The 26,706-nt window shown below is 39.7% G+C and overlaps 1 protein-coding gene across 13 annotated transcripts in view; it reads right to left on the bottom strand.

The window, feature by feature from the left end:
• LOC135098212 (uncharacterized) overlaps positions 1 to 26,706 on the bottom strand; it is a 51,580-nt gene that overhangs the window by 10,877 nt on the left and 13,997 nt on the right. For 5 of the 13 annotated variants that reach the window (XM_064000457.1, XM_064000459.1, XM_064000458.1 and 2 more), the window contains 8 exons: positions 26,041 to 26,211; positions 16,735 to 17,125; positions 8,830 to 8,939; positions 8,518 to 8,666; positions 7,988 to 8,185; positions 7,156 to 7,404; positions 6,290 to 6,450; positions 5,901 to 6,037 (listed from right to left, as the gene is read on the bottom strand). In XM_064000457.1, coding sequence (XP_063856527.1) covers positions 6,034 to 6,037; positions 6,290 to 6,450; positions 7,156 to 7,404; positions 7,988 to 8,185; positions 8,518 to 8,631 — 726 coding nt within the window. In that variant the 5' untranslated portion in view covers positions 8,632 to 8,666; positions 8,830 to 8,939; positions 16,735 to 17,125; positions 26,041 to 26,211 and the 3' untranslated portion in view covers positions 5,901 to 6,033. Of the gene's footprint in view, positions 1 to 5,779; positions 6,038 to 6,289; positions 6,451 to 7,155; positions 7,405 to 7,987; positions 8,186 to 8,517; positions 8,667 to 8,829; positions 8,940 to 16,734; positions 17,126 to 17,543; positions 17,711 to 19,057; positions 19,164 to 25,993; positions 26,212 to 26,706 lie in introns of those variants that run through there. The other 8 variants (XM_064000454.1, XM_064000455.1, XM_064000456.1 and 5 more) reach the window with 6 other exon arrangements.

Below are 26,706 nucleotides of genomic sequence, written 5' to 3'. Positions count from 1 at the left end.
ACAGATACATTTAGTTTGAGAGTGACTGTAATCGTAGCCAGATGGTGGAAAACTCGGAAGATTCAAGAGCATGGGCAAGAGAGCAGGTTAAGTTGTTGTGCACATAAATGCAACATCCAGCTTTGGATTGAAAATGAGGATAGAGAAAGTAGGAGAACAAAAATGGGGCTAATGTCAGTTGCCTTAGACACCTGTGTTTCAGTGAGGAAAAGAAAATTAGGTTTAGTAGAGGAGAGATGGTGTTTTTACAGACTGAAAATTGGATCCAAGACTGCAAATGTTGCAGGAGTTAATGAAGAAAAAGTTGAGCGGTGTCAAGACACTTAGGGTCGATACCAGAAGAGCAGTCTGACCTGGGGACATTTGTTGTCCCCTCCCCCGATGGTGACTCTATGAGGCTGGTGTAGGAGTCTCCATGATAATTGAGTGAAGGGTGTGTGTGTAATTAGATGCTTGTAGTTTTGTGTGAAGGAAGAGAGTTGTCTTTAGAGAGCAGGCTGTGACTGTCCCCTTTTCTTGTGAGACACAAAGGGAAACATTCATTGAGGTCACAGCTGCGTTTAATGATAAGTTCACAGCACCCCATCATCCAGTGCTTTAGACCTCACTGGGAGTAATTATCATTTTGGCAGGTGCCTGCTGCCTCCTCCTTGTAACATTCTCTTCTGTTTCTTACTTTGCATACCTCTGGATAACCTCAAAGTGTCCCTCAGCAGTCTTTGCCAGCAGTTTGCCCACAAATGTCTGGCCTGAGGAGGAGAGAGAAGAGGCTCAGGAAAGAAAATACAGTACAGATGCAATTCCTCTCAACTTCTGTGCTTTCTTATGGAAGGATAACAGAGAAGGTATAATTTTACTCCCTTCATCTATCTACTTATCTATACACCAGGCCACCAATCCCAGACAAAGCACCACTCACTCACACACACATCACTCACACTCTTAGGCCCACTGGTCTCTGGTGGGAAGGAACAGTGTTGTGGACTTCCCTACAACACCCTAGTGACTGTACTTACAAGACTCTGCTATGGTTATGGTCTTCACAGAAGATAGTAACACAATTCCTCTCATAAATTTTATGAGTCATGTGGATGGTCTGGCACCAGCGTGGCAGTACATACATGCCCTGGCCTCACCTTAGGCCAACTGAGTACTGACTCATTATCCAGTAATTACTGTCCCACTCCCTCCCCTCCCACCACTTAGGGATAACATGCCACACATCTGAAAAAGTCTCCAAAAATCATGCACACACAAAAAAACAGATACAGTATATGAAAAACAGCAAAACATAAGGAGTACCACAAGGTGTAATCTAAAGCCTGAGTGTAAACAAGCTATGTCTCAGACACACAACTCAAACTTTGGCAGATTGTTGCCAAAGTGCTGGATGATTTTTCAGTGTGCACAGACCAATGTTGCTTTTTGCACACATTTTCATTCAAAAAAGTTAATTACAGTCCCTTAATTAACTTAGTAATTTCTGTCCATCTCCTCACCTTGAAAGCCTCACCATCAAACATTAAGCCAGAATTTTTGTAAACAAGCTGAATGAATGTATCATGATAATAGAAATAATATTACTTTATTACTTCATGCATGTATGCAAAAAATAAACTTGACTCGATTATTCCTGTCTACCGCACCTTTAAAGTCTTGCCATCCAAGCACTGGGCCAGAGTCCTTGTCAACAAACTGAATGCCTCTTGATAACAGAATTAGTATTGTTTTATTACGCTATCCCAAAAAATTTAACTTGATTTTGTCATCTCCTCACCTTCAATGCCTTGCCATCAAACTACAATCCAGAATCTTTGTCAACAAACTGAACAATAACAGAAATTATATTGTTTTATTACTCTATAAAAAAAGAAAAAAAATCATTCCTGTCTGTCTCCTCACTTCCTCACATCATGTTAACAAAGATTATATTATTTTATTACTCTTTATATGAAACATTGGATGTATCTTTGAGTCCTTTCATGGGAACCAAAAAGGCCTGAAAGTTTACTAAACACACACACACACACACACACACACACACACTAAAAATCCAGCTATCTACGTCACTGAGAGTTGCCCTAGTGGAAATACAGAGTATGAGAGTTCACACTGGTTCTACTCGTTGCTGTTCCGTCTCCAAAGCAGTTAAATTGTTATAATGAGCGGTGAAGAGGGGTCTACTTCGGTCCCCACTATGTTGTTTATGCCAATGGGGACCGTCTCGAAGGCTAGACAGAGAGACCTCGGGATTTGGGGAAGAGGACTGAAGGGTCAGGAAAGCAATGATGAGAAGGAGAATTATCACACTGGAAACTGAAATGAAGGAAATGAAGGATAGATTTGACAAGATGGAGAAGATGGTTGAAACTTTGATCACCGAGAAGGGGGTGTGGAGAGGTGCATATGACGATCTACATAAAAAACAAACGTTATATGAAAAGAAAGCAATGGAATATGAAGGCAAAGTGGAAGAGTTAAATGTAAAACAGGAAAATTGGAAGAAAGAACAAGAGAAAGAAAAGATAGATTTTAGGAAAATTGTGGAGGAACAAACAAAGGCAAACAACAAAAAGCTAACAGAAAAAGTTGTTCAAGTTATAAAACAAAGAAAACTTGGTGAGAGAAACTGAGGATAAGAAAAAAACTGTCGTGGTATTTGGTCTGAAGGAAGAGTATACACCTCAGTGGACTGAAAGAGAAAAGAAGGAAAAGACATGTGTGGAAAAATTAGTGGGGACATTACAAGAAGAAAAAGAGCTAACTGGAGAGATCAAAGAAATTAAAAGAGGAGAAACCGGACATCATGGGAATTGTTGAAATTAAATTGGCAAGTGAAGGGATATATTAAATATTGGTGAAGGAAAATACAACCTCTGAATGAGAAATAGAAAAAAATAAACAGGGAGGAGGTGTGATGCTTCTAATTAGGAAGGATTTATTAGTGGAATCTGTCACATATGGGGTGGAGGAGGCAGAAGTATTGAAAATAAACTTAAGACAGAATATTGTAAGATACTGTAACATTGTGGTGACTTATGTTCCCCCCTATTCCAACTCTTGGAGAGAGGATGAATATAACAAAATGCTTGAGGACACAAGGACACAAGGAGTTATTTGAGGAAAATGACGATATACTCCTGATGGGGGACTTTAACTGTAAAGAGATATCTTGGGAGAATTGGACCACGGAAGGCAGTGAGCCATCATGGGGGAACAAGCTACTAGACCTGGCTATTGAAAATGTCCTGACACAATGGGTTACAGATGACACAAGATTTAGATGAAATGAAGCACCTTCAAGGCTCAATCTAATTTCCACCAAGAAACAAGAAATAGTAGAAGACCTTAAATACATAAACCCAATAGGAAAAAGTGATCATGAGCTGATTCAGTTCACAGCTATGGATAATAACCTCAGTATAAGAAAAGAGGACCACAGAAGAGAATGGCTAAACTACAGCAAAACTAACTTTGGACAACTTAGGAAGTATTTCAGTGAAGTGAATTGGAACATGGTTATTCAAAAGGAGGACATAGAGGAAAAGTGGACAGCTTTCCTGGACATTTATAATAAGGGAGTAGAGAAATGGGTACCCAAAAGATCAACAGAGAACCTTTTCAAAAAGGATTGGTACAACAGGAGATGTGCAACAGCTAGATTGGAGAGAGAAAAAGCATGGAACAAGTGGAAGAAAAACAGGAGACTGGACCTGTGGAACAATTATATAAGGAAGAGGAACGAATTTCTTAAAACTCACAGAGATGAGCAGAAAAATTTTGAAAAGAATGTTGTGGAGAAATGTAAAGACCAACCAAAATTATTTTATAAATTCATTAATGGAAAATTAAAGAGTAAAGATGAAACAAGCACAGTAGAAGCTGGAGAAGAGATAGTGGATAACCCAGAAGAGGTAGCTGAAGTGTTTAACAGATACTTCCACTCTGTGTCTACTAAGGAAAATGATTTCAGAGATGAGAGGACAGCATTAGAAAAAGGGACCGACTTAAAGGAGATTAAAACATCAGTAGATGAAGTAAAGAATATGTTGGAAGACCTGGATGTAAGGAAAGCAATGGGTCCTGATGGTGTCTCCAGTTGGATTTTAAAAGAGCATAGCTCACAATTAGTCTCAGTGTTGCACAATATAATTAGCACCACCCTGGTAAAAGGTAGAGTACCCATAGATTGGAAATGGGCAGATATTATCCCAATCCACAATACTGGAAGTAAAGAAGATCCATTAAATTATAGACCTGTATCACTCACAAGTGTGGTGGCAAAGATTTGTGAAAAGATTATCAAGAACAGATGGGTGAAATACCTAGAAGACAACAATGTGATAACAGAGAAACAGTTTGCTTTCAGAAAAGGGAGATCTTATGTCACAAATTTGATATATTTCTACTCAAGAGTAATAGATATAGTGCCAGAGAGAGATGGATGGGCTAACTGCATATACTTAGATCTGAGAAAAGCATTCAATAAAGTTCCACACAGAAGACTAATATGGAAATTGGAAAAAACTGGAGGACTCAGTGGATCACTTAAAGTGGATGACTGACTTTTTGACAAACAGAGAAATGAGGACAGTAATTAAAGGCAGCAGGTCGAACTGGAGAACAGTAACGAGTGGCTATTTTGTTCACAGTTTATGTAAACGAAGTGACAGAAGGTGTAGAAAGTTACATGAACATTTCCACTCATGATGCTAAGATTATGAGGAAAGTAACAAATGAAGAGGATTGCAATGCTTTAAATCAAGACTTAATTAAGATTAATGAAGGGTTAATGAGGTGGAACATGGAGTTTAATGCTAAAAAATGTAGTGTGATGAGGTTTGGAAAAAGTGTGAAAAGACCAGTTGGCAACTATTACTTAGGGAATGAGGAAATCTCTATAAGATCAGAAGAAAAAGACCTAGGAGTAATTATTACTGATAATTTATCATTTTGGAAGCACATAAACAAAAATTATAGGAGAAACATATAAACTGCTGAAAAACATCAAGATAGTATTCTCCTATACTGATGAAGGTATGATAAAAAACTGATAACAACGATGATACGTCTGAGATTGGAGTACACAGCATCAGTGTGGTCGAAGTTTGAAAAAGGATACAAGAAAGTTAGAAAGAATCCAGAGCTGCAACTAAAATCCTTGCAAGCTTAAGAGAGTATAGTTATGAGGAAAGGTTGAAGAGGTTGGGCCTGACTACACTAGAAAAAAAGAGGGAAAGAGGTGATTTGATAGCTATATATATAGAATACTGGAAAGAATGGAAAAGTCGGACAGAGAAGACCTCTTGATACCAGATACTAGAGACACAAGAGGACATGGAAGGAGACTGAATAGGAGTGTTTGCAGAAGAGACATCAAGAAACATAGCTTCCCACACAGAAGTATAACAGTGTGGAATGAACTTAAGGATGAGACTGTATGTGCAAAGACAATTCATAAATTTAAAGAAAATCTAGATAAAAGTTGATATGGAGATGGGATGGCACAAGCCTAGTGTGGATCTCGTCCTGTATTTCACAACTAGGTAAATACAACTAGGTAAACACACACACACACACACACACACACACACACACACACAAGAACTGAATGAATACAGAGATGGGATAAGGAATGTAGCCCAGCCCCTGTTTATCACAAGTAGAAAAACAAAGGTGAGAGAGGCAAGAAATGTACATAAACTGATGGATGAATAAAGGAGGAGACAGAACCAGAGGTGTGTAGCTTAGTCCCTGTATACTACAACTACACACACACCTCTGTATCCAGCACAGTAAAGGACAGCTGCATTTCAAACACTGTGTACTGCACCACACTGCTGGACACACCACTCAGCACCAATGCACTGGATGGCTTGGCATACTCAGTCACTGCCAGGCTTTCCTTGATCTTCTCTGCCACCTCCTTCTCCTGCTGCTTGTAGAACAGCTTGGCATCCAGAATGACAACACTGCCTTCCTCCTCTGTGGCCTTTGGAGGGGCTTCCTTGGGTGGTGGCTCAATGGGGTCACTCACCTGAGGAAGAGAGGTGGGTATTGGAGGAACACACTACCTCTGTTAATGGTTCAGCTGATGACAAAATGCAGGAGAACATGATTCAAGGCAGTAAAGAGGCAGAGAACAGTGTTATTTTACCAAAAGGAGTTACAGGAGTGAGAGATGACTCAAGGCAGTAAAGAGACAGAGTAGTGTTTGCCTTAAGAGGAAGCATTGGAGGAAGAGACAACATAAGATCACAAAGGAACAAAGAGCAGAGGTTCACTTTACCAAGAGAGAGAGGCACAGTTGCTGCATGATCCATCCTGGAATCTATTGACGGCCTTCTCAAGACTCTGCACCAGCTTCTTGTAGGGAATCACCTCCCCACCAATTGCTCCCTCCTCCTCCTCACCATTCAGGCTTGTAGTGTGAGCGCTGGCCACTTCAGCCTAAGTAAATTTAAGTTGTATTCTTAAACATTTTGTTCTCTTTAGTAATTATTTTCAGATATAATGAATAGTAAGAATCTCATAGGCAACTTTCCCATTCATTTGGCAGTCCTTGTTAAACTACCACTATCTATCTATCTATATACCAGGCTGGCAATCTCACACAGGATGGCCCACACAAAGCACCACACACTCCTGCACACATCACTCACACTCTTAGCTCCATTGGCTCTTAGTGTAATGGGACAGTCTTGTGGACCACCCTGCTACATCCCAAGAGCTTAGGCACACCACAGCTGTCCACATACTTCCACAGCAAAGCCTCACAGCATAAACTGGTTTGATCCTGCCCTTTCATGGTGAAATCATTCCCTATCACAAGTGTCATAAAAATTACCTTGAAAACTCAGATAAATTCCATTAGATCTCCAATTAGTTGAAACTCCCAAACATTTGAGAATAAGTCTTGCATGTTGAGCTCCTACTAGTAAGGGAGACCAGGCAGCCCAGACAGCCACACCAAACACAGCCACACCCAACATAGCCACAAACAACATGGTCACACATAACACAGACCAACACTGCCATGCACAACACACAGATCCAACAAAGCCAGACTCAACACAGCCACACTGAACACAGCTGCACCCACCACAGTCAGACTCAACACAGACCAGACCCAACATGCATCCTCACTGTGCCCACCTCCAGCCTTCCCTGCTGTCTCTTGGAGAGCTCCTGCATAACACTGATGACCCTGATGTTGTCTGGGGATACCTCAAACAGGCTGGCCAGATTCAACACCACGTTCTGCTCATAAAACTCATCTTCCTTCACCATGAGGCCACTGGTGAGGGTGATCATGGGTGTGGTCTTGATGTCAAGGATGTGGCCTTCGCACAGCACCACATGGACCAACTTAGCACTGCGCTGGAAGAAGCTGGTCCCCATTGCCTGCAGGGGAGGGTCTGGGTGAGCTGGAGAGGTGGCGACAGAGACAGGCATGGCATAATAGTGTTTCCCTTGCCTAAAACTATCAGGGAGAGCTATGACAAAACTGACAGGGAGAGACATGACAAGACTGACAGGGAGGCCTGACAAAACTGACATGGAGACATGACAAGACTGAGAGGGAGGCATGACAAAACTGACAGGGAGGCACAACAAAACTGACATGGGGACATGACAAAATTGAGAAAGGCATAACAAAACTGACAGTGAGAGGCATGACAAAACTAAACAGATAGGGAGGCATGACAAAACTGACAGGGAGAGGCAAGGCTGAGTGGTTGTTCTGTTACCAGCAGGAAGAGACAAGGCAGAGCAGTTGGTCCTTTGCCCCAAACTGACTGGGCAAAGTACAGAGCTCCAGTGCCTCAAACAACACAAAACACACAGCCATTCCTTATATTCCCTACACAACACAACACACAGTCATTCCTTACATTCCCAACATAATGCAACACAACACACAACCATCCCTTACATTCCAAACACAACACGACACAACACAACACAGCACACAGCCATCCCTTACATTGTCCAACATGGGAAGGAAAGCCTGAGGATGGGTGGGGTTCTCAGGCAACAGCTTGTAGCCGGCTGCAGAGGTGTTGAGGTTGGCTGGGGGAACAAAGACACCATCCACATAGGTGTCATAACGCTGAGGCTTTGGGAAGATGAGCAGGACAACGGCCTCAGAGGATGGACTGTGTGGCAGGTGCAGACGCAGCACCTGAAGATGTGATGTGAGTGGAGGGTCAGTGTGGTGAGGTCAGGTTAGAGATGCAGCTCCTGAAATAATAATTGATTGGGTTAAGTTAGATTAGGTTGGCTTAGTGTTGGGTGAGATTGTGCTAGGTTGTGAGGTTAGGCTGGGTTAAATGATGTTAGGTTATGCGTCAAAAAGATTGGTGTAAATTGCCTGCTGTTTATCTTCAATTACAATTATTATTATACCACTGAAAATTACTACAACTACTATTACCATAGCTACAATCACTGTCTACTGTTACTACTACCACCATTACAACCACTACAACACCATTACAAGCACCACAGCAGTACCTGAAGGGGCATGCTGGTCATGGCCATCTCATATGTCATCCCTGATGCCACAACGGAGAAGAAGGTTGAGATTTGCTCTTGATACATGTAGCCAGCACACCAGCCTCTGTCCATCTGTCCATTGAGGAGGTCCACGTACCCACTAGGGCCTGGAGGAGGAGGAGGAGGAGGAGGAGGAGGAGAAGGCATTAGTAACACTCACAAAAAATCCCATGTGGAATTGACAATCTGGTAAATAGATTTATAAGGACAAGATAAAAAAAAAAAGTGGCTTGTGTTGGCAATGAGGGTGATGGGGGAGAGGCGCCGCACCTCAGTGTCTGTGTCCATGCTCTCAATGATCATGAGGCGGTGATGCAGTGAGAGGCACTTCCATGCCTGCCATGATGGAACCACAACAAAGGAAGCATCATGGACAATGCCTGTGGGATGAGACAAAAGGAGAGTACAGGGAGTGGTAAGGGATCTCAAACAACAACAGGTCTTTAATTTTTTAACTGCCTGATTTGGGTGCAGTGTGTGTGTGTGTGTGTGTGTGTGTGTGTGTGTGTGTGTGTGTGTGTGTGTGTGTGTGTGTGTGTGTGTGCACAAGTGTGTGTTGCAGAGCTGTGTGTATATCTGACACACACACACACACACACACACACACACACACACACACACACACACAAAGTTTGCAATGTAGGTACAAGCAGAAGAGGTAATTAGTGGGTCTTGGAGGTTGTCTGGAGATGAAGAATATAAAAATGTATGGATAAACAGGGATATGGATGAGATTGAAAGGTTGAAGCAAAAGGAGCTGATAAATGAGGCTAAACAAAAAGACAAACAACAAAAAGAGAAGTTTTTCTGAAGAGTAAGAGACATGAGAATAAAGAAATGGTACATCAAACAGTATGTTATACTAATGTAAATGGATTAATGTCAACAAAGATGGAATTAAATGAGTTATTAAACAGAACCGCACCGGATGTTGCTGTATTATGTGAGACAAAATGGAAAAATGAATGGGGAACTCCTGACACTGGTAAATATGATTTATGGATGAAAAACAGAAGTGACAAGGGAGGAGGGGGGAGTGATCATTCTGATTAAAAAGTGTGTTGAAGTGGAGAGGGTAATAAAAAGTGAAGACAAGTCTGAAATTCTACAAGTGATGATTAGAAGTGGAAAAGAAAGGATAATGAATTATGTAGGAGTGTATGTGCCACCTGTGACCAATGCTTGGCAAAAAGAAGAACACGAAGAGACGTTGGTAGATGTGTTAAAAGGTCTTGAAAAGATAGTGATGGAAAGTAGTGATATAGTTATTGTTGGTGATTTTAATTGTAAGGAGATAAAGTGGGAAACACTGACAACTAATAGAAGTGAGACCTCATGGAGTAATAGACTGTTAACCTGAACAGTGGAAAACTTGATGACTCAGTGGGTAGACTGTGATATAAGATTTAGTGGAAGAGATAAACCATCAAGACTTGATTTAGTGTTTACCAAGGACATGGAAATTATTGAAACAATACACTATGATAGCCCTCTAGGTAAAAGTGACCACATGTTGATGGAATTTAATTTGAAAAATGAAAATGTAATCACTGATGAAAATTATAAGGTAAGAAGATTTAAATATAGTAAAGATGATTTTGAAAAATTAAGAAAGTAGTTTGTTGCCATGGGCTGGAAAGACTTTGAAGATGTAGATGTTCCAGAAAATGAGATGAATTTATAAGGAAATATAATTCTGCTGTGGAGAAATTTGTACCTAAAGGAGGAGTGAGATGTAGAAAGGGTAAAGAATGGTTCAATACATAATGCAAAGAAACTACAAATTGTAAATCAAATGGTTGGAATAGATGGAAGAAGAGGAAAACTGAGAGCAGATGGGAGGAATATATTGATGCTAGAAACAAGTACATTGAGATAATAAGAATGGAGAGAAGAAACTATAAAAGAGATATAAAAGATAAGTGTATAAATGAAACCAAACAGGACATGGTGGAGGTTATGAACAATAGTTTCAGATTGTTATTTACTGTGGAAGGGGAGTTTGATGCTGGAAGGGATAAGTTGGTGAGATATATACTGAGTGCAGTCCCAGTCAGTTATGAGGAAATACTTAAAATGATGGAAGAACTTGAAGTAATTAAAGCATCTGATCCAGATGGAGTACCAAACAAGATATTGAAGGAATGTACAGAACAACTGCCTGATAAAATTCAGTCTAGTGGTGACATCACTATCACAGGGAAGAGAACCAAAAGACTGGAAAAGAACAAATATTACACCAACATACAAAAGAGGAAATAAGGAAAATACACTAAAATATAGACCAGTGTCCTTGAATAGTGTTTTTTTTTTTTTATGTAGGAGGGACACTGGCCAAGGGCAACGAAAATCCAATAAAAAAAAAAAAAGCCCACCGAGATGCCAGTCCCAGAAAAGTAAAAAAAATTGAAGGATAAGTGTCTTGAAACCTCCCTCTTGAAGGAATTCAATTCATAGGAAGGTGGAAATACAGAAGCAGACAGGGAGTTCCAGAGTTTACCAAAGAAAGGGATCAATAATTGAGTATACTGGTTAACTCTTGCATTAGAGAGGTGGACAGAATAGGGGTGAGAGAAAGAAGAGTCTTGTGCAGCAAGGCTATGGGAGGAGGGGAGGCATGCAGTTAGCAAGATCAGAAAAGCAGTTAGCATGAAAATAGCGGTAGAAGACAGCTAGAGATGCAACATTGCGGCGATGAGAAAGGCTGAAGACAGTCAGTTAGAGGAGAGGAGTTGATGAGACGAAAACTTTTTTATTCCACCCTGTCTAGAAGAGCGGCATGAGTGGAACCTCCCCAGACATGTGAAGCATTCTCCATACATGGACGGATAAGGCCCTTGTACAGAGTTAGCAGCTGGGGGGATGAGAAAAACTGGCAGAGACATCTCAGAACACCTAACTTCATAGAAGCTGTTTTAGCTAGAGATGAGATGTGAAGTTTCCAGTTCAGATTATAAGTAAAGGACAGACCAAGGATGTTCAGTGTAGAAGAGGGGGACAGTTGAGTGTCACTGAAGAAGAGGGGATAGTTGTCTGGAAGATTGTGTCGAGTTGATAGATGGAGGAATTGAGTTATTGAGGCATTGAACAATACCAAGTTTGCTCTGCCCCAATCAGAAATTTTAGAAAGATCAGAAGTCAGGCGTTCTGTGGCTTCCCTGCATGAAATGTTTACCTCCTGAAGGGTTGGACGTCTATAAAAAGACATGGAAAAGTGCAGGGTGGTATCATCAGCGTAGGAGTGGATAGGGTAGGAAATTTGATTTACAAGGTCATTGATGAATAATAAAAAGAGAGTGGGTGACAGGACAGAACCCTGAGGAACACCACTGTTAATAGATTTAGGAGAAGAACAGTGACCGTCTACCACAGCAGCAATAGAACGGTCAGAAAGGAAACTTGAGAGAAAGATAGAAGCCATAGGGGGGTAATTTGGAAATCAAGACTTTGTGCCAGACTCTATCAGGAGCTTTTGATATGTCCAAGGCAACAACAAAAGTTTCACCAAAATCTCTAAAAGAGGATGACCAAGACTCAGTAAGGAAAGCCAGAGGATCACCAGTAGAGCGGCTTTGACGGAACCCATACTGGCAATCAGATAGAAGTTTGTGAAGTGACAGATGTTTAAGTATCTTCCTGTTGAGGATAGATTAAAAAACTTTAGATAGGCAGGAAATTAAAGCAATAGGACAGTAGTTTGAGGGATTAGAACAGTCGCCCTTTTTAGGAACAGGCTGAATGTAGGCAAACTTTCAGCAAGAAGGAAAAGTAGATGTTGACAGACAGTGCTGAAAGAGTTTGACTAGGCAAGGTGCAAGCGCGGAGGCACAGTTTCGGAGAACAATAGGAGGGACCCCATCAGGTCCATAAGCCTTTCAAGGGTTTAGGCCAGCAAGGGCATGGAAAACATCATTGTGAAGAATTTTAATAGGTAGCATGAAGTAGTTAGAGGGTGGAGGAGAGGGAGGAACAAGCCCAGAATCGTTCAAGGTAGAGTTTTTAGCAAAGGTTTGAGCAAAGAGTTCAGCTTTAGAAATAGATGTGATGGTAGTGGTGCTATCTGGTTGAAATAAAGGAGGGAAAGAAGAAGAAGAAGCAAAGTTATTGAAGATATTTTTGGCTAGATGCCAGGAGATATTTTTGGCTAGATGTCAGAGAGTCATGAGGGTAGTTAGATCTTGAAAAATTTTGACACTTTCTATTAATGAAGGAGTTTTTGACTAGATGGAGAACAGATTTGGCATGGTTCCGGACAGAAATATAAAGTGCATGAGATTCTGGTGATGGAAGGCTAAGTACCTTTTGTGGGCCACCTCTCTATCATGTATAGCACGAGAACAAGCTGTGTTCAACCAAGGTTTGGAAGGTTTAGTCCGAGAAAAAGAGAGAGGAATGAATGTATGCCTCCATGCCAGACACTATCACCTCTGTTATGCATTCAGAGCACAAAGACGGGTCTCTGACACAGAAGCAGTAGTCATTCCAAGGAAAATCAGCAAAATACCTCCTCAGGTCCCCCCAACTAGCAGAGGCAAAATGCCAGAGGCACCTTTGCTTAGGGGGATGCTGAGGAGGGATTGGAGTGATAGGACAAGATACAGATATGAGACTGTGATCGGAGGAGCTCAATGGAATAGAGAGGATGACAGCATAAACAGAAGGATTAGAGGTCAGGAAGAAGTCAAGAATGTTGGGCATATCTCCAAGACGGTCAGAAATACAAGTAGGGTGTTGCACCAATTGCTCTAGGTCGTAGAGCATAGCAAAGTTGAAGGCTAATTCACCAGGATGGTCAGTGAAGGGAGAGGAAAGCCAAAGCTGGTGGTGAACACTGAAGTCTCCAAGAATGGAGATCTCTGCAAAAAGGGAAGAGTGTCAGAATGTGCTCCACTTTGGAAGTTAAGTAGTCAAAGAATTTCTTATAATCAGAGGAGTTAGGTGAGAGATATACAGCACAGATAAATTTAGTTTGAGAGTGACTCTGTAGTCGTAGCCAGATAGTGGAAAACTCGGAAGATTCAAGAGCATGGACATGAGAGCAGGTTAAATTGTTGCGCACATAAATGCAACATCCAGCTTTGGATTGAAAATGAGGATAGAGAAAGTAGGAGGGAACAGAAAAAGGGCTACTGTCAGTTGCCTCAGGCACCTGAGTATCAGTGAGGAAAAGAAGATGATGTTTAGAAGAGGAGAGGTGGTGTTCTACAGACTGAAAATTAGATCTTAGATCACAAATGTTGCAGAAGTAAATGAAGAAAAAATTGAGGGGGTGTCAAGATACTTAAGGGCGTCATCAGCAGAGCAGTCCAACCAGGGGACATTTGTGGTCCCCTCCCCAGATGAGGACTCCAAAGCTGGTGTAGGAGTTGCCATGAATTTTGAAATTTTGAGTGAAGGTTGTGTGTGTTATTAGGTGCTTGTAGTTTTGTGTGGAGGAAGAGAGTTGTCTTTATAGGGCAGGCTGTGACTGCCCCCTTGTGTTGTGAGACACAAAAGGAAAAGTTCAGTGAGATCACAGGTAGGTTTAATGATAAGTTCACAGTACCCCCTGATCCAGTGCTTTAGACCTCACTGGGAGTAATTATTGTTTTAGCAGGTGTCTACTGCCTCCTCCTGAAGGAAAATTATGTGAAAGAACAATAAAGGAAAGATGGATGGAACACCTGGAAAAAGATGAAGTTTTAGTAAATTGTCAATTTGGATTTAAAAGGGGAAGATCATGCTCCATAAACTTACTGTCCTTTCATTCAAGGATAGTTAATATTGTGCAGGAGAGAGACGGATGGGCGGATGGTGTCTACTTAGACTTGAAGAAAGCAAAGTACATCCCAAAGATTGCTAAGGAAGATTAAAAAATTATGGAAAATTTGGAGGAAGACAGCTGGAGTGAATGGAGGATTATCTGGATGATAGAGAGATGAGAACTGTAATACAAGACCAGAATTCATCTTGGCTAAAAGTAACTAGTGGTGTCCCACAGGGGTCAGTTTTAGGACCGATAAAGTTTGTAATATATGTGAACGACATAAATGAAGAAACAGATAGTTATATGAACTTATTTGCAGATGATGCTAAACTGATGAGAAGGATAGATAATGTAAATGACTGTATGGTACTGCAAGATGATGTAAATAAGATAAATAGATGGAGTAAATCTTGGCAAATGGAATTCCATTTCAGTAAATGCAAAGTAATGGAGTTTGGTAAGAGTAAGAAAAGAATACAATATTATTATGATATGGATGGTGTGAAGTTAAAGAAGTCAAAAGAGGAAGTAGATTTGGGAGTAACAGTTACTGAAAATTTGACACATTGATAAAATTACTGGAGACAGTGAAATTGTTAAAAAGAATAAGAATGGCACTCATAATTGGAAGAAAAAATGATAAAAAGTTGTTGATTTCCATGATAAGACTAAGATTGGAATATGCAGCAGTGGTGTGGTCTCATCATACAAAGAGGAATATTATAAAATTAGAAAAAGCATAAAGAGCAGTCACTAAGATGGTTTCAGAGTTGAGTAAATTGACCTATGAAGAGAGATTAAGAATGTTGGAAATTCCTACCCTTGAAAATAGGAGAGAGAGAGGAGATTTAATAAACATCTATAGAATGATAAATGGTATGGAAAATGTGAAGAAAGAAGGTTTTTATAAATTTAGACACAGAGAGTACAAGGGGTCACAGCAAGAAGTTGAAGAAAGTTAACTGTAGAAGAGACATTAAGAAGTATAGTTTTCCTCACTGAAATGAGAACAAATGGAATGAACTCAGTGAAGACGTTGTCAATGCCGAAACTGTCAGTGCTTTTAAAACCAAACTGATAGATATAGAGACGCTGTACTATGAGATTACTCCCCTCCCGTACACCACAACTAGATACACACAACTAGGTAAATATACACACACACACACACACACACACACATGGAAGTGAGAGAGAGAGAGAGAGAGAGAGAGAGAGAGAGAGAGAGAGAGAGAGAGAGAGAGAGAGAGAGAGAGAGAGAGAGAGAGAGAGAGAGAGAGAGAGAGAGAGAGAGAGAGAGAGAGAGAGAGAGAGAGAGAGAGAGAGAGAGAGAGAGAGAGAGAGAGAGAGAGAGAGAGAGAGAGAGAGAGAGAGAGAGAGAGAGAGAGAGAGAGAGAGAGAGAGAGAGAGAGAGAGAGAGAGAGAGAGAGAGAGAGAGAGAGAGAGAGAGTGTGGGCTCGCTCACTCTGAGTTGCCAAACATCATTTCAAGACATATGGGTGCAAAATACAGGCTGCCAAGATTAAAAAGAGCCTTCATATCATATGATGTAAGTCACAGTTACATGCTGTTCATCATATGATAAATGTTGCAGTTTATGGGTTAAGGACATTAACCTAACATAACCAGACCTAAACCTTAATAGAAAAAATAAAGAGTCCAAGGTGTGGTTTGCAGACCTCCTCTTCCTCATCCTCAAAGGGTACTGGTGCCATCGATTGTTCAGCACTCTACTAATTTTGGCAAAACACTGTGCAATCTTAAGAATTGTATGCCTTGCTTATGGAACTGCATGATAAAATCCAAGTATTTAAATTTGTGTGCACTGCACTCAGGTGACTGGCTGAAAATAAATGATGCATTGCCTGGAAGTAAGTGACATTTAACGACATTCTAATGTCATTAAAAGTACAGTTCTCATTTGCTGAACAAAAGAGATGCAAGAGAGCATGCATCATTACATACTGGAAACAAACATACGAACACATGCATCACACTATATCTCTCCAAGTAAACCCTGTCAGCATGGACTTACAATTTGTGACGCAGTGTACGATGGATCACGTCACTAATGTAACCGTGAGTGACCCTAAAACAACCCTCACAGCCATATTGTACAGTATGTATTCATCACCAATATCCACATAATTTAGCTGCTTCATGAGGAGCTGCTATAGCTAAGATTATTCAATGTCACTATCTCTTTTTGAAAAAGCATAATATTTTGAGCAGTAAAAAAATTTATCTCAGTCTGAAAAATTATCATGATCAACATGTTTACCAAGAAGTGGCCCCAAAAAACAGGTATACACTGTCACTCTATTGCAGTGTCTTGCATTGGCTAATGATCATAGGGGCCTTCCTGGGGAGGGAGTGGGAAGATGGCTAATGTGGGAAAGGAAGAGGTAAAAGAGAGGGCTGAGACTCACCTGCGCTGATGTTGCTTGGTCAACTTCACATAAGGGTCATTTAGCTGTCTCGTCAACCAGTCCTGTGAGCTTTTACTTTTTCCTCTCAGATTTTTAGGCACAGTCTTGTAAGCAGCACATGATGTACAAGAGTAACAGCTGCCCTGTACAGTGGCAGTGTGTCTTGAAGCCATCACTCCCACTACCCTGTTGTGTTCTTGTTCTTGTTGGGGATTTGAGGGGCTGTGCAGGCTGTGGTGCCACAACCTCTAGAGGCCTGGAGGTGCTGGCAGCAGGCAAGTTATCCAGTTATATTCTGGTGAGCTGCTGGAGGAAGACCCTGGTATGGTTAAGTGTCTTGAAGGCCAAGCTGGGGTCTTGGAAACCACCCAAGAGGTCTGCTAGTGATGGCCTGTGGATGTGGAGTAATAACACTGAGTGGAGAAGAGCAGTGTGGTGGGAGAGGTGGTGAGAAGGACTGGGTGGGAACTGGCTCCAGAATGCATGTTGCAAATGTTTAAAATATGTATGCAATCATTAACATTATTTTGGAAGTCTTGCAAATGATATCTACGAATGAGCAAAATATTATTTTTGATGACATAAAACGCACCTTTTTTCTCCCCCAAAAATGTCTCAGAAAATGAGCCTGCATCTTATAAGACAAAGGTTCAGCTTTGGGACAGTGGCCAGTGGTAAGTCTGTGGCAACAGTGGCCCTTCGATCAAATCCCAAACATCTTCACATACATAAACAAAGTGATGATCAATTCTATACCACAAAAACAATTCTTTTTTACAAGATAACAATGCATAACAGGTCATACTTACTAGTAATTCACATAAAATAACACCAGTCAGGAAGAAATTAGGTGATGACTCTTACATTTCATGTACCAAAACAAACTTGCAGTTGGTTGCAAACCAAACCTGGTGACAATTGCAGGATTCACTGCGTTTCTTAGTATGATGCCATTATTCCTTGAGGTAAGACACACCTCCATACAACTGGAATTGTACCTATCTTTTAAGATTCTTACCTTGCATACATGTTCAACAAAACTAGAAGCTAATGAGAAACTATTGCATTCTTAAAAATAGCTTACTACCTAACAAAATAAAAGATTTTATAAGTGAAGAGAGTGTCATGAAGTAGGGCGACTCATGGTGATGGTTTGTACTGAATATTTCAAATAAAAATACATTGTAGAGAATAAGGTGAATCTGTTTTCACACATCCTTATGCTTTGAAAATGTACTAAAATATACAACTAGGATCATTTGTAGAATGATGATAAAAAAATGTGATGTACAAACTTTATTACAATCTGGCCTCTGACAATGTCACTGTCTATGCCACACTTGTTTACATCTCACAGCAGGATTAGTCTAAGTACTAGTGTTGGTAGGTCCTAGCAAATATTAAGGTTTTTTAAATGTAAAATATTGAGATCTAATAAGGATCTGAATACATATAAGAGGGCTTCAAATGTCAGGTGAAACCCTCCACTTCATATTCAGAGCTTAAACCTGTTTACTTACCTTTTTTTTTTTTTTTTTATGCCTGCCCAAACTGAGGTGCGTCTTATTGAGTCCATGTGTCTTATAAGCCATTAATTATGGTATAATGAAATACGAATAAGTGTCTGCATCCAGCATTTGAAGAAGCTGCATAAACAATATGAAAATATTTCATTCATGCTGGCTAATATTAGGCACTGATTTAGTGTTGTCATAAGCTCAATAGTTTTTTGTACTCCGATTGGTATATATATATATATATATATATATATATATATATATATATATATATATATATATATATATATATATATATATATATATATATATATATATATATATATATATATATTTATTTATGCAAGCCCAGTGACACATCATAAAGAGTTAAGACTGCTAAACAGAGAGGGAAACCTGTGACCATAGTCCTCATGAGTAAATAAAAAAAACTTATGTCCATAGATATGCAAAATAAATTGTTTGCTGATTGTACTACATGTAGCCCTTCATCTCTCAAATTATAATGCAATATTTTTCAGGCACCAAAGATTTTTCAAGGGGAGTGCATTAATGATGCATATATCGAGTTTGTCTAAATCTGAAATGTTTGAGGTGCATTTATCACATTTAAACCTAGTCCATTTCACATAAACCAATGGCAATCAAGAGGAATAGAGAAGCTCCAGTGGGAAATTATATGAAACAGACATTTTCTGATGTTGCTGTATCATATGCTTAATTGCCATACTTTTAAACCTTCTGCCAATGCTGGTGATCACCTGGCCAAACTGCACCAGACAATCAAGATAGTGGGAAGTCCTTACTTTAAAAAAAATCCAAAGTTCACCAAGGTTGTCAATCAGCGGGGTGGGCAAGCATGAGTGGTCACCAATGCTTACATCTCATATTCTTGCCCAACTCAGCACATCACTGACAGAAAAAAATGTATGAGAAACAAATTTGTTTACATCTGCTGCAGTCACCATGGCAACAAGCAAAGAAGTGACGGTTTGTTGGGCTACTCCTTTATCATTTTTTGATAAGGAAATCCTCATTAACATGGTAAAAGAGCATATTAATGTAATAAATAACAAGAGCACAAAGTTTTATACAGTAAACAAGAAGGCAATGGAGTGGCTAAGAAGTTTTGTGACGAAGTGGGCATCACAAGACTCACCAGCACATGAGGAAAATGTGAAAAAACATCAGAAATGGATGTGAAACATTGTTTGACATTGTTTATGATGTTATATAATGCATGGTAATATGAACTGGGTGACATTGATGTCTGTGTGTGTGTGTGTGTGTGTGTGTGTGTGTGTGTGTGTGTGTGTGTGTGTGTGTGTGTGTGTGTGTGTGTGTGTGTATTTACCTAGTTGTATTGTACAGGGCACGAGCCAAAGTTCATTTCGTCCTGTCTCCATAACCATGCTTATTCAGTTTCTCTTTAAACATGTGTACACCGTTTGCCAAAACCACTTCTTTCTTCGAATCATTCCAGATTTCAAGAGTTCGATACGGGAAACTATTTCTTGATGTAGCTCAAACATCCACTCTATTTTATTCTCAAACAGATGAGAAACACTGTTTATGAAGTTGTATAATGTATGACGTGAATAGGGTGATGTTGGTATCTGTGTGTGTGTGTGTGTGTGTGTGTGTGTGTGTGTGTGCATTGTACAGGGCACAAGCCAAAGTTTATTTTGTCCTGTCTCCATAACCATATTTATCCAGTTTCTCTTTAAACATGTGTACACTGTTTGCCACAACCACCTCTTCCTTCAAATCATTCCAGATTTCAATAGTTTGATACAGGAAGCTGCATTTCTTGGTGCCGCTCAAACATCCACTCTTCTTTATTTTCTTCCCATGTCCCCTCACCCATCTCTCTCCCTCCTCCATCTGTGATAGCAAGTCAATTCTGTCTATTCTTCCTATATTGTTTACTAATTTGTACATTGTTATCAGGTCTCCTCTTATTCTTCTCTCTTGTAGCGTTGGTAATCCCATCTCTTCAAGTCTTTCTTCATAGCTTAAGTCTTTCAGTTCTGGTACCATCTTTGTTGCTATCCTCTGTATTCTTTCCAGTTTCTGTATATCTTTTTTTCCTATTTGGACCCCAAACTAACGCTGCGTGCTCCAATTTAGGTTATATCATTCTTGTTATAATTTTCTTCATTATTTCTCTATCTAAATAGTTAAATGCCACCCTAATGTCTGTTAAAAGGCTGTATGTAGAGCCAAATATTATGTTTATGTGCCTTCTTTTTCTTCATGAATTTTTTGTTATTATTTCTCTTTCCATTTTGTAATTCAATGAAGATATCTTTTTACTTTTTCCTATTTCCAACACATGGCATTTTCTGGCATTGAATTCTAGTTTCCATCTTTGGCTCTATGTATGTATCTTGTCAATATCCTTTTGTAACTCCTTGCAGTCATTTTCATCCCTTACTATTTTCATTATTTTTGCATCATCAGCAAAAAGGTTTATATAACTATTTAGATCCTCTGTCATATCATTTACATATATTTGAAACATAATAGGTGCCAACACAGATCCTTGTGGTACCCCACTTGTCACTTTGCGCCAACTTGAATTAGCGTCTCTGATTACTGTTCTCAATTCCCTCCCTTGTCAATAATCTTCTATCTCAACATTGCTCCCTTTAGCCCTCCTTCATTCTCTGACTTCCACATAAGACTTTTGTGTGGAACTTTATCAAATGCTTTTTTAGAGATCCAGGTGTACTGCACAAACCCATCCATCCCTCTCTTGCACTCCATCTATTACTCTTGTACAGAAGCTCAGTAGATTTGTGACACAGGATATCCCTTTCCTGAATCCAAATTGCTTTTCTGTAATTATCTTTTCATCTTCTAAATACTGCACCATCTGTCTTTAATCACTATTTCACAAAGCTTGCTTACAATACTTGTTAGTGACACTAGTCTGTAATTCAATGGTTCCATTTAACTTCCCTGTTTGTATATTGGGACTTTGTTAGCTCTTTTCCATTCCCTTGGTACTTTTTCTTCTCTCAACAAGCTGTTAATTATATCCCATATGGGTTTTTCCATTTGTTCTCTGCATTCTTTTAATATCCATCCATTTACTTGATCTGGTCCCACAGCTTTTCTAACATCCAGCTCTTCAGCAGTTTCTTGATTTGTTGTCTCTTTACTTGTATTTCCTGTATTCCCTCATTCTGTGATACCACTTTCAGTGCCACAAAATCAGTTTCCTTTGTAAATGTGGACTGAAAACTCTCATTCATTAGTTCACTCATCTCCTCAGTAGTTTCATAAGTTCTTCCTTCTCTTCTTAACTTGTTTATGTCATCCCTATGTTTCATTTTCCTGTTTATGTATCTGTAGAAGAGTTTGGGCTCTTCCTTGCATTTTCTTATTATCTCACTTTCAAATTTCTTTCTTCTTCTTTTCTTATTATACCATATTCATTCCTTGCCTTTCTGTATTCTTCCCTAGTATTTGTGTTCAGTTGTCTCATCATTTCCTCCAAGCCCTGTCCTTTTTTCTTTTTGCTTCTACTCACCTGCCATTATACCATTTATGCTTCCCAATTTACACTTTATAACTTGGCACAAACTGTTGCACCCCCTCTCTATACTTACTCAAAAATATCTCATTTTTCTTGCACTACTTTACTTTTAAATAGTTCTTCCAGTTAATTTTTCCATAAAATTTATTAAGTTCTGCAAAGTTTGCCTTAGAATAGTTGTCTCCCATTTCAAAATTGTTCATTCCTGTGCAACAATTTTCCTCCTGTGGCATTACTTCTATTGTCACATGATCACTTCTTCCCAGTGGACTCAGACAATGTATACTTGATCTACTTTCTGGGATTTTTTGTAAACACTAAGTCCAACTGTGATGGTTCTTCTTCTTTGTATCTTGTAAGTTCGTTCACCCACTGTCTCATTGTATTCACCATCATGGTAAGCATGGTATGCTGGTGATATCACCCTGCACTTTTTCACGTCTTTTCGTAGACGTCCAACCCTTCAGGAAGTAAACAGTTCATGCAGGGAAGCCACACAACGTCTGACTTCTGATCTCTCAAAAATTTCTGATTGGAGTAAAGCAAACTTGGTATTGTTCAATGCCTCAAAAACTCAATTCCTCCATCTATCAACTCAACACAACCTTCCAGACAACTATCCCCTCTTCTTCAATGACACTCAACTGTCCCCCTCTTCTACACTGAACATCTTTACTTGTATTCTGAACTGGAAACTTCACATCTCATCTCTAGCTAAAACATCTTCTATGAAGTTAGGTGTTCTGAGACATCTCTGTTATTTTTTCTCACCCTTCCAGTTACTAACTCTGTACAGGAGCCTTATCTGTCTATGTATGGAGTATGATTCACATGTCTGGGGGATTCCACTCATACCAGTCTTCTAGACAGGATGGAATCAAAAGCTTTTCATCTCATCAACTCTCTTCTGTCTTCAGCCTCTTTCTCATTGCTGCAATGTTGCATCTCTAGCTGTCTTCTACCACTATTTTCATGCTAACTGCTCTTCTGATCTTGCTAACTGCATGTCTCCCCTCCTCCCATGGCCTCACTGCACAAGACTTGTTTCTCTCATCCCTGTTCTGTCCACCTCTCTAATGAAAGAGTTAACCAGTATTCTCAGTCAGTCACTCATCCCTTTCTCTGGTAAACTCTGGAACTCCCTGCCTGCTTCTGTATTTCCACCTTCCTATGATTTGAACTCTTTCAAGAGGGAGGTTTCAAGACACATATCCTTCAATTCTTGACTACTACTTCTGAGCTAATCCGGGTCTGGTATCACAGTGAGCTTTTTTTTTTTATTGGATTTTTGTTTCCCTTTGCCAGTGTCCCTCCTACATAAAAAAATAAATAAGTAAATATATATGAAAAATAAGTTTACTCCATGACCCAACATTTTCTTTCACTTCCATCTTCTGCCAGTTCATTCCTTTAGTGTTGAAGCTGCCTACTAAAAGCACTTTGTTACTTTTCCTTATCATTTCCTGTGCTATTTCTTGTTTTTAGTTGTATAGTTTTATATCTATCAGTTTCCCATGCATTAGTTTTTGGTGGTATGTACATCACAGTAACTTTCCTTTTTTTCATTTCATTTGATCTTAATCACAACACTCAAAGTTTCTGCCATTCCATCGCCATATTCCACTTCCTCAACAACAATATCCTCTTTCACCAATATCATTGTTGCTCTTCCTCCCTTTCCTTTTCTGTCTCTCCTCCATGCACTACAACCTTCCTTTGCAAATTCCAACTTTATTTCCTCTTAGTATGATTTAAATTAAACAAACCACATCTGGTTTATTGTTCTTTAGGTAGTCTTTAAGTTCCATCTGGCTCAACACCAAACCATCTACATTAGTATACATAATCTTTAAACTTCTGCTTGGTGTGACATCTTTGTGGCACCATTTCCTCACTTTCATGTCCACAACTTTCCAAGCAAATCTCCTCGCTCGTTCTTGTGTTCTCTCCTCATTTTTTGACTGGGCCTCTACTCTACTACTTTCCTCTACTTTACTCTTTCAGTTTACTTCTCTCTCCTTTATTCATATTTATTCATTCCTTCTACTTTTGCCAATTTTCTTGTTCTTTGCAAGACATATTTCACTGCTGTTTGTGCCATGAATCTTATTTTCATTGGTCTTGTTCCATTTTCACTGTATTTTCCAATCCTGTAAACCTCTTCAATTTGTTCAACTATCTCCTCTCCTTCCTCCGCCACTTCTGCTATAATTTCCTTAGTCTTTTTTGCCTCTTCTTTCTCTCTAGCTATTTTCATTAGTAAGTTCTTCTCCTTGACCCCAAATACCACCACAAACATCTTTCTCTGTACGATGTCTCTCACAAGATTACTTTTTTCCTTTATTATTTTAATCAATTGCTTTTCCATGTCCTTATTGTGTTCCTGTTGCTGTTGCCTTATGATCTTATCTATATTCACCTTTTGTTGTTGTTCTCTCTCTTCTTTCCAACTTTTGACTTCTGCTGTCACTGACTCTTTCACTTTCCCAACCTTAATCTCTCTCTCTCTCTCTCTCTCTCTCTCTCTCTCTCTCTCTCTCTCTTGTAAAGCTTTCTTTAACTCCTTGTTCTCTTCCTTGAGTTTCTTGATTTCTTTGTAGTACTTTTTGTTTAAGTTCACTATTATTGTCACCTCTTCTCTCAGTTCTTTGTTTTCTTTTTCTCTTTCCATCTTCCTCTTCTTCATCTCTATTATATCACTGGATATCTTTTTACATTGCCACCACCCACCTCTCTCTCTCTTCCTTCCATGTCTTTATTATTGCTACTAAATTATGATTTTATCATATTTTCACATTTTCTTCAATTTTCCATATTTGTTTATTTGTATAAGCTACACTGAGGTCTTCCTTGAAACCCTCAAAAATATTTGCTGTGTCCGCCACCATCTTCCCTTCTTGGTATCACTGACAAGACAATGTTTACCCATACACTACTCTCCCATTCACCTTTTTGCTCACTTCCCAATTTACACTTCACTTCCCCTGCACTCACACATCACACAATTCCCTATTATAGAGACAGGACTCAAGCTCAGCCCCCTGTACAACCAAAACTTAGGTAACTCCTTAGAGCTGCTGTGGATGTGTCCAATTAGCTGGGCAGCACAGTGTGTGTGTGTGTGTGTGTGTGTGTGTGTGTGTGTGTGTGTGTGTGTGTGTGTGTGTGTGTGTGTGTGTGTGTGTGTGTGTGTGTGTGTACTAACAATACAGGGTGTACCATGAATTAAGGTACATACCTTAGGATATGATAGTTCAACTAATCCTAAGTCAAAAATACTCTATACACACACATGCTGTTTGCTTTATTTTGTGAGAAATTAACCTGTAAGTTGTGTATTGTGGGAGCGGCTTCCCTGGGATCAGTCTCCTGATGATGGATAGGTGGTGGAGGCCCACAGGAATAGCCAGCAAGATCCCTTCACCTAACACCAATGGATTTCTTTCCTTTGGGGACTCATGAAATCCTTGGTATACAAGAACAAATCACGTTACAGAGAGGAGTTGATTCACAGCATTAAGGAAGCTGCAGAGCAGATAAGGAATGACAGGAGCAAAAAGATGCACTTTGGCTATCACTTGATTGACAAGGCTTGCCATTTAAATGTCAAGATCACAACTGTCAAAGGGGATGACATTTGCAGTGAACTGCCATGTGTGTTTTAAAAAGTAGCACTGAATAACCACTGTATTGTTGTGTTACCTGCACATTTTCTTCACTGGCACATACAAAAATTTAATCTGTTATTTGCTATTTCCTGTAAGGATTTGACTGCATACAATGTACACAAAAATTTTATCACTTAATGCTACGCAGCACCACGCGAGTACGTAGCGAGCCAAGGAGGGGAGGAAGGAGGCGGAGGCACACCCAGGCAAGCAGCTCCCGCAACTCACAACTTAGCTACACATTAATTTTTCACAAAATAAAACAAAACACAGCATATGTGTATAGAGTATTTTCAACTTAGAATTACTTGAACTATCATACCTAAAGTGTGTACCTAAACTTGCACGACACCCTGTGAAAACTAAGAAAAACACAACAATCTACTGCTAAAACACAGGGCATTACAAGCTTAATTCCTATACAGTTATTTCCAGTAGTCAGGATAAAGTCAGGTTACACTGGTTTAGGTAACATAAGGTAAGACTAGATTCACATGCATACACAAGCAGGCACACTATATGTAACACACCAGCATATGTGAGGAACTGGTACAGCCTGTCCTGGGAGTCCACGTACCTTCCTATCTTGGTCACTTCAGACGCGCCTCTTCCGGTAACGCAGACAGTGACATTCATGGGGCCGACCAGCTTAGCCTTGGAGCGACAAGTAACCTTCTCCCTTGTCAGTGTGTCACAGAGCTCCAGGTTGTCGTCCACTATATCACAGGGGACGCCTCCAACAAAGGCCCTGTTATGAGAGTTAAGGATGTGAGGTAAGGCTACAGCTTGAAATGTGCATTCCCCAATATCCCAGTGCCTTTTCTTTATCAACAGGCTCTAATAGTGTTTGGAGCTCCCCTGATTGGAGTGGGTAATTTAAAAGGCTTTAGTGGATGTTATCATGGTTTTTCAAGGGCAATTTCATGATTCAAGTAATGGTTTAATAAGGTTAGTAATAGTTTAACAGACTTTAATGGATGTTACCAGGGTTTTCAAGGGTTGTTTTTTATGATCAAGTAATGGTTTAATAATGCTAGTGACAGTTTAACAAGTTTCAGTGGATGTTGTCAGGGTTTGCAAGGATGTTTCTGTGATTCAAGTAATGGTTTAAAAGGGTTAATGATACTGTAACAGGTTTTAGCAGATGTTGTTATGGTTTGCAAGGGTGTTTTCATGATTCCAGTAACAGATTAAGGAAGGACAGTGATTAAAACTAAACTAAAAACTCCACAACACAACACAT

This window comes from Scylla paramamosain, unplaced genomic scaffold (assembly GCF_035594125.1).
Source record: "Scylla paramamosain isolate STU-SP2022 unplaced genomic scaffold, ASM3559412v1 Contig50, whole genome shotgun sequence".
NCBI lineage: Eukaryota > Metazoa > Arthropoda > Malacostraca > Decapoda > Portunidae > Scylla > Scylla paramamosain.
This window is presented reverse-complemented; position numbering and strand designations above follow the sequence as displayed.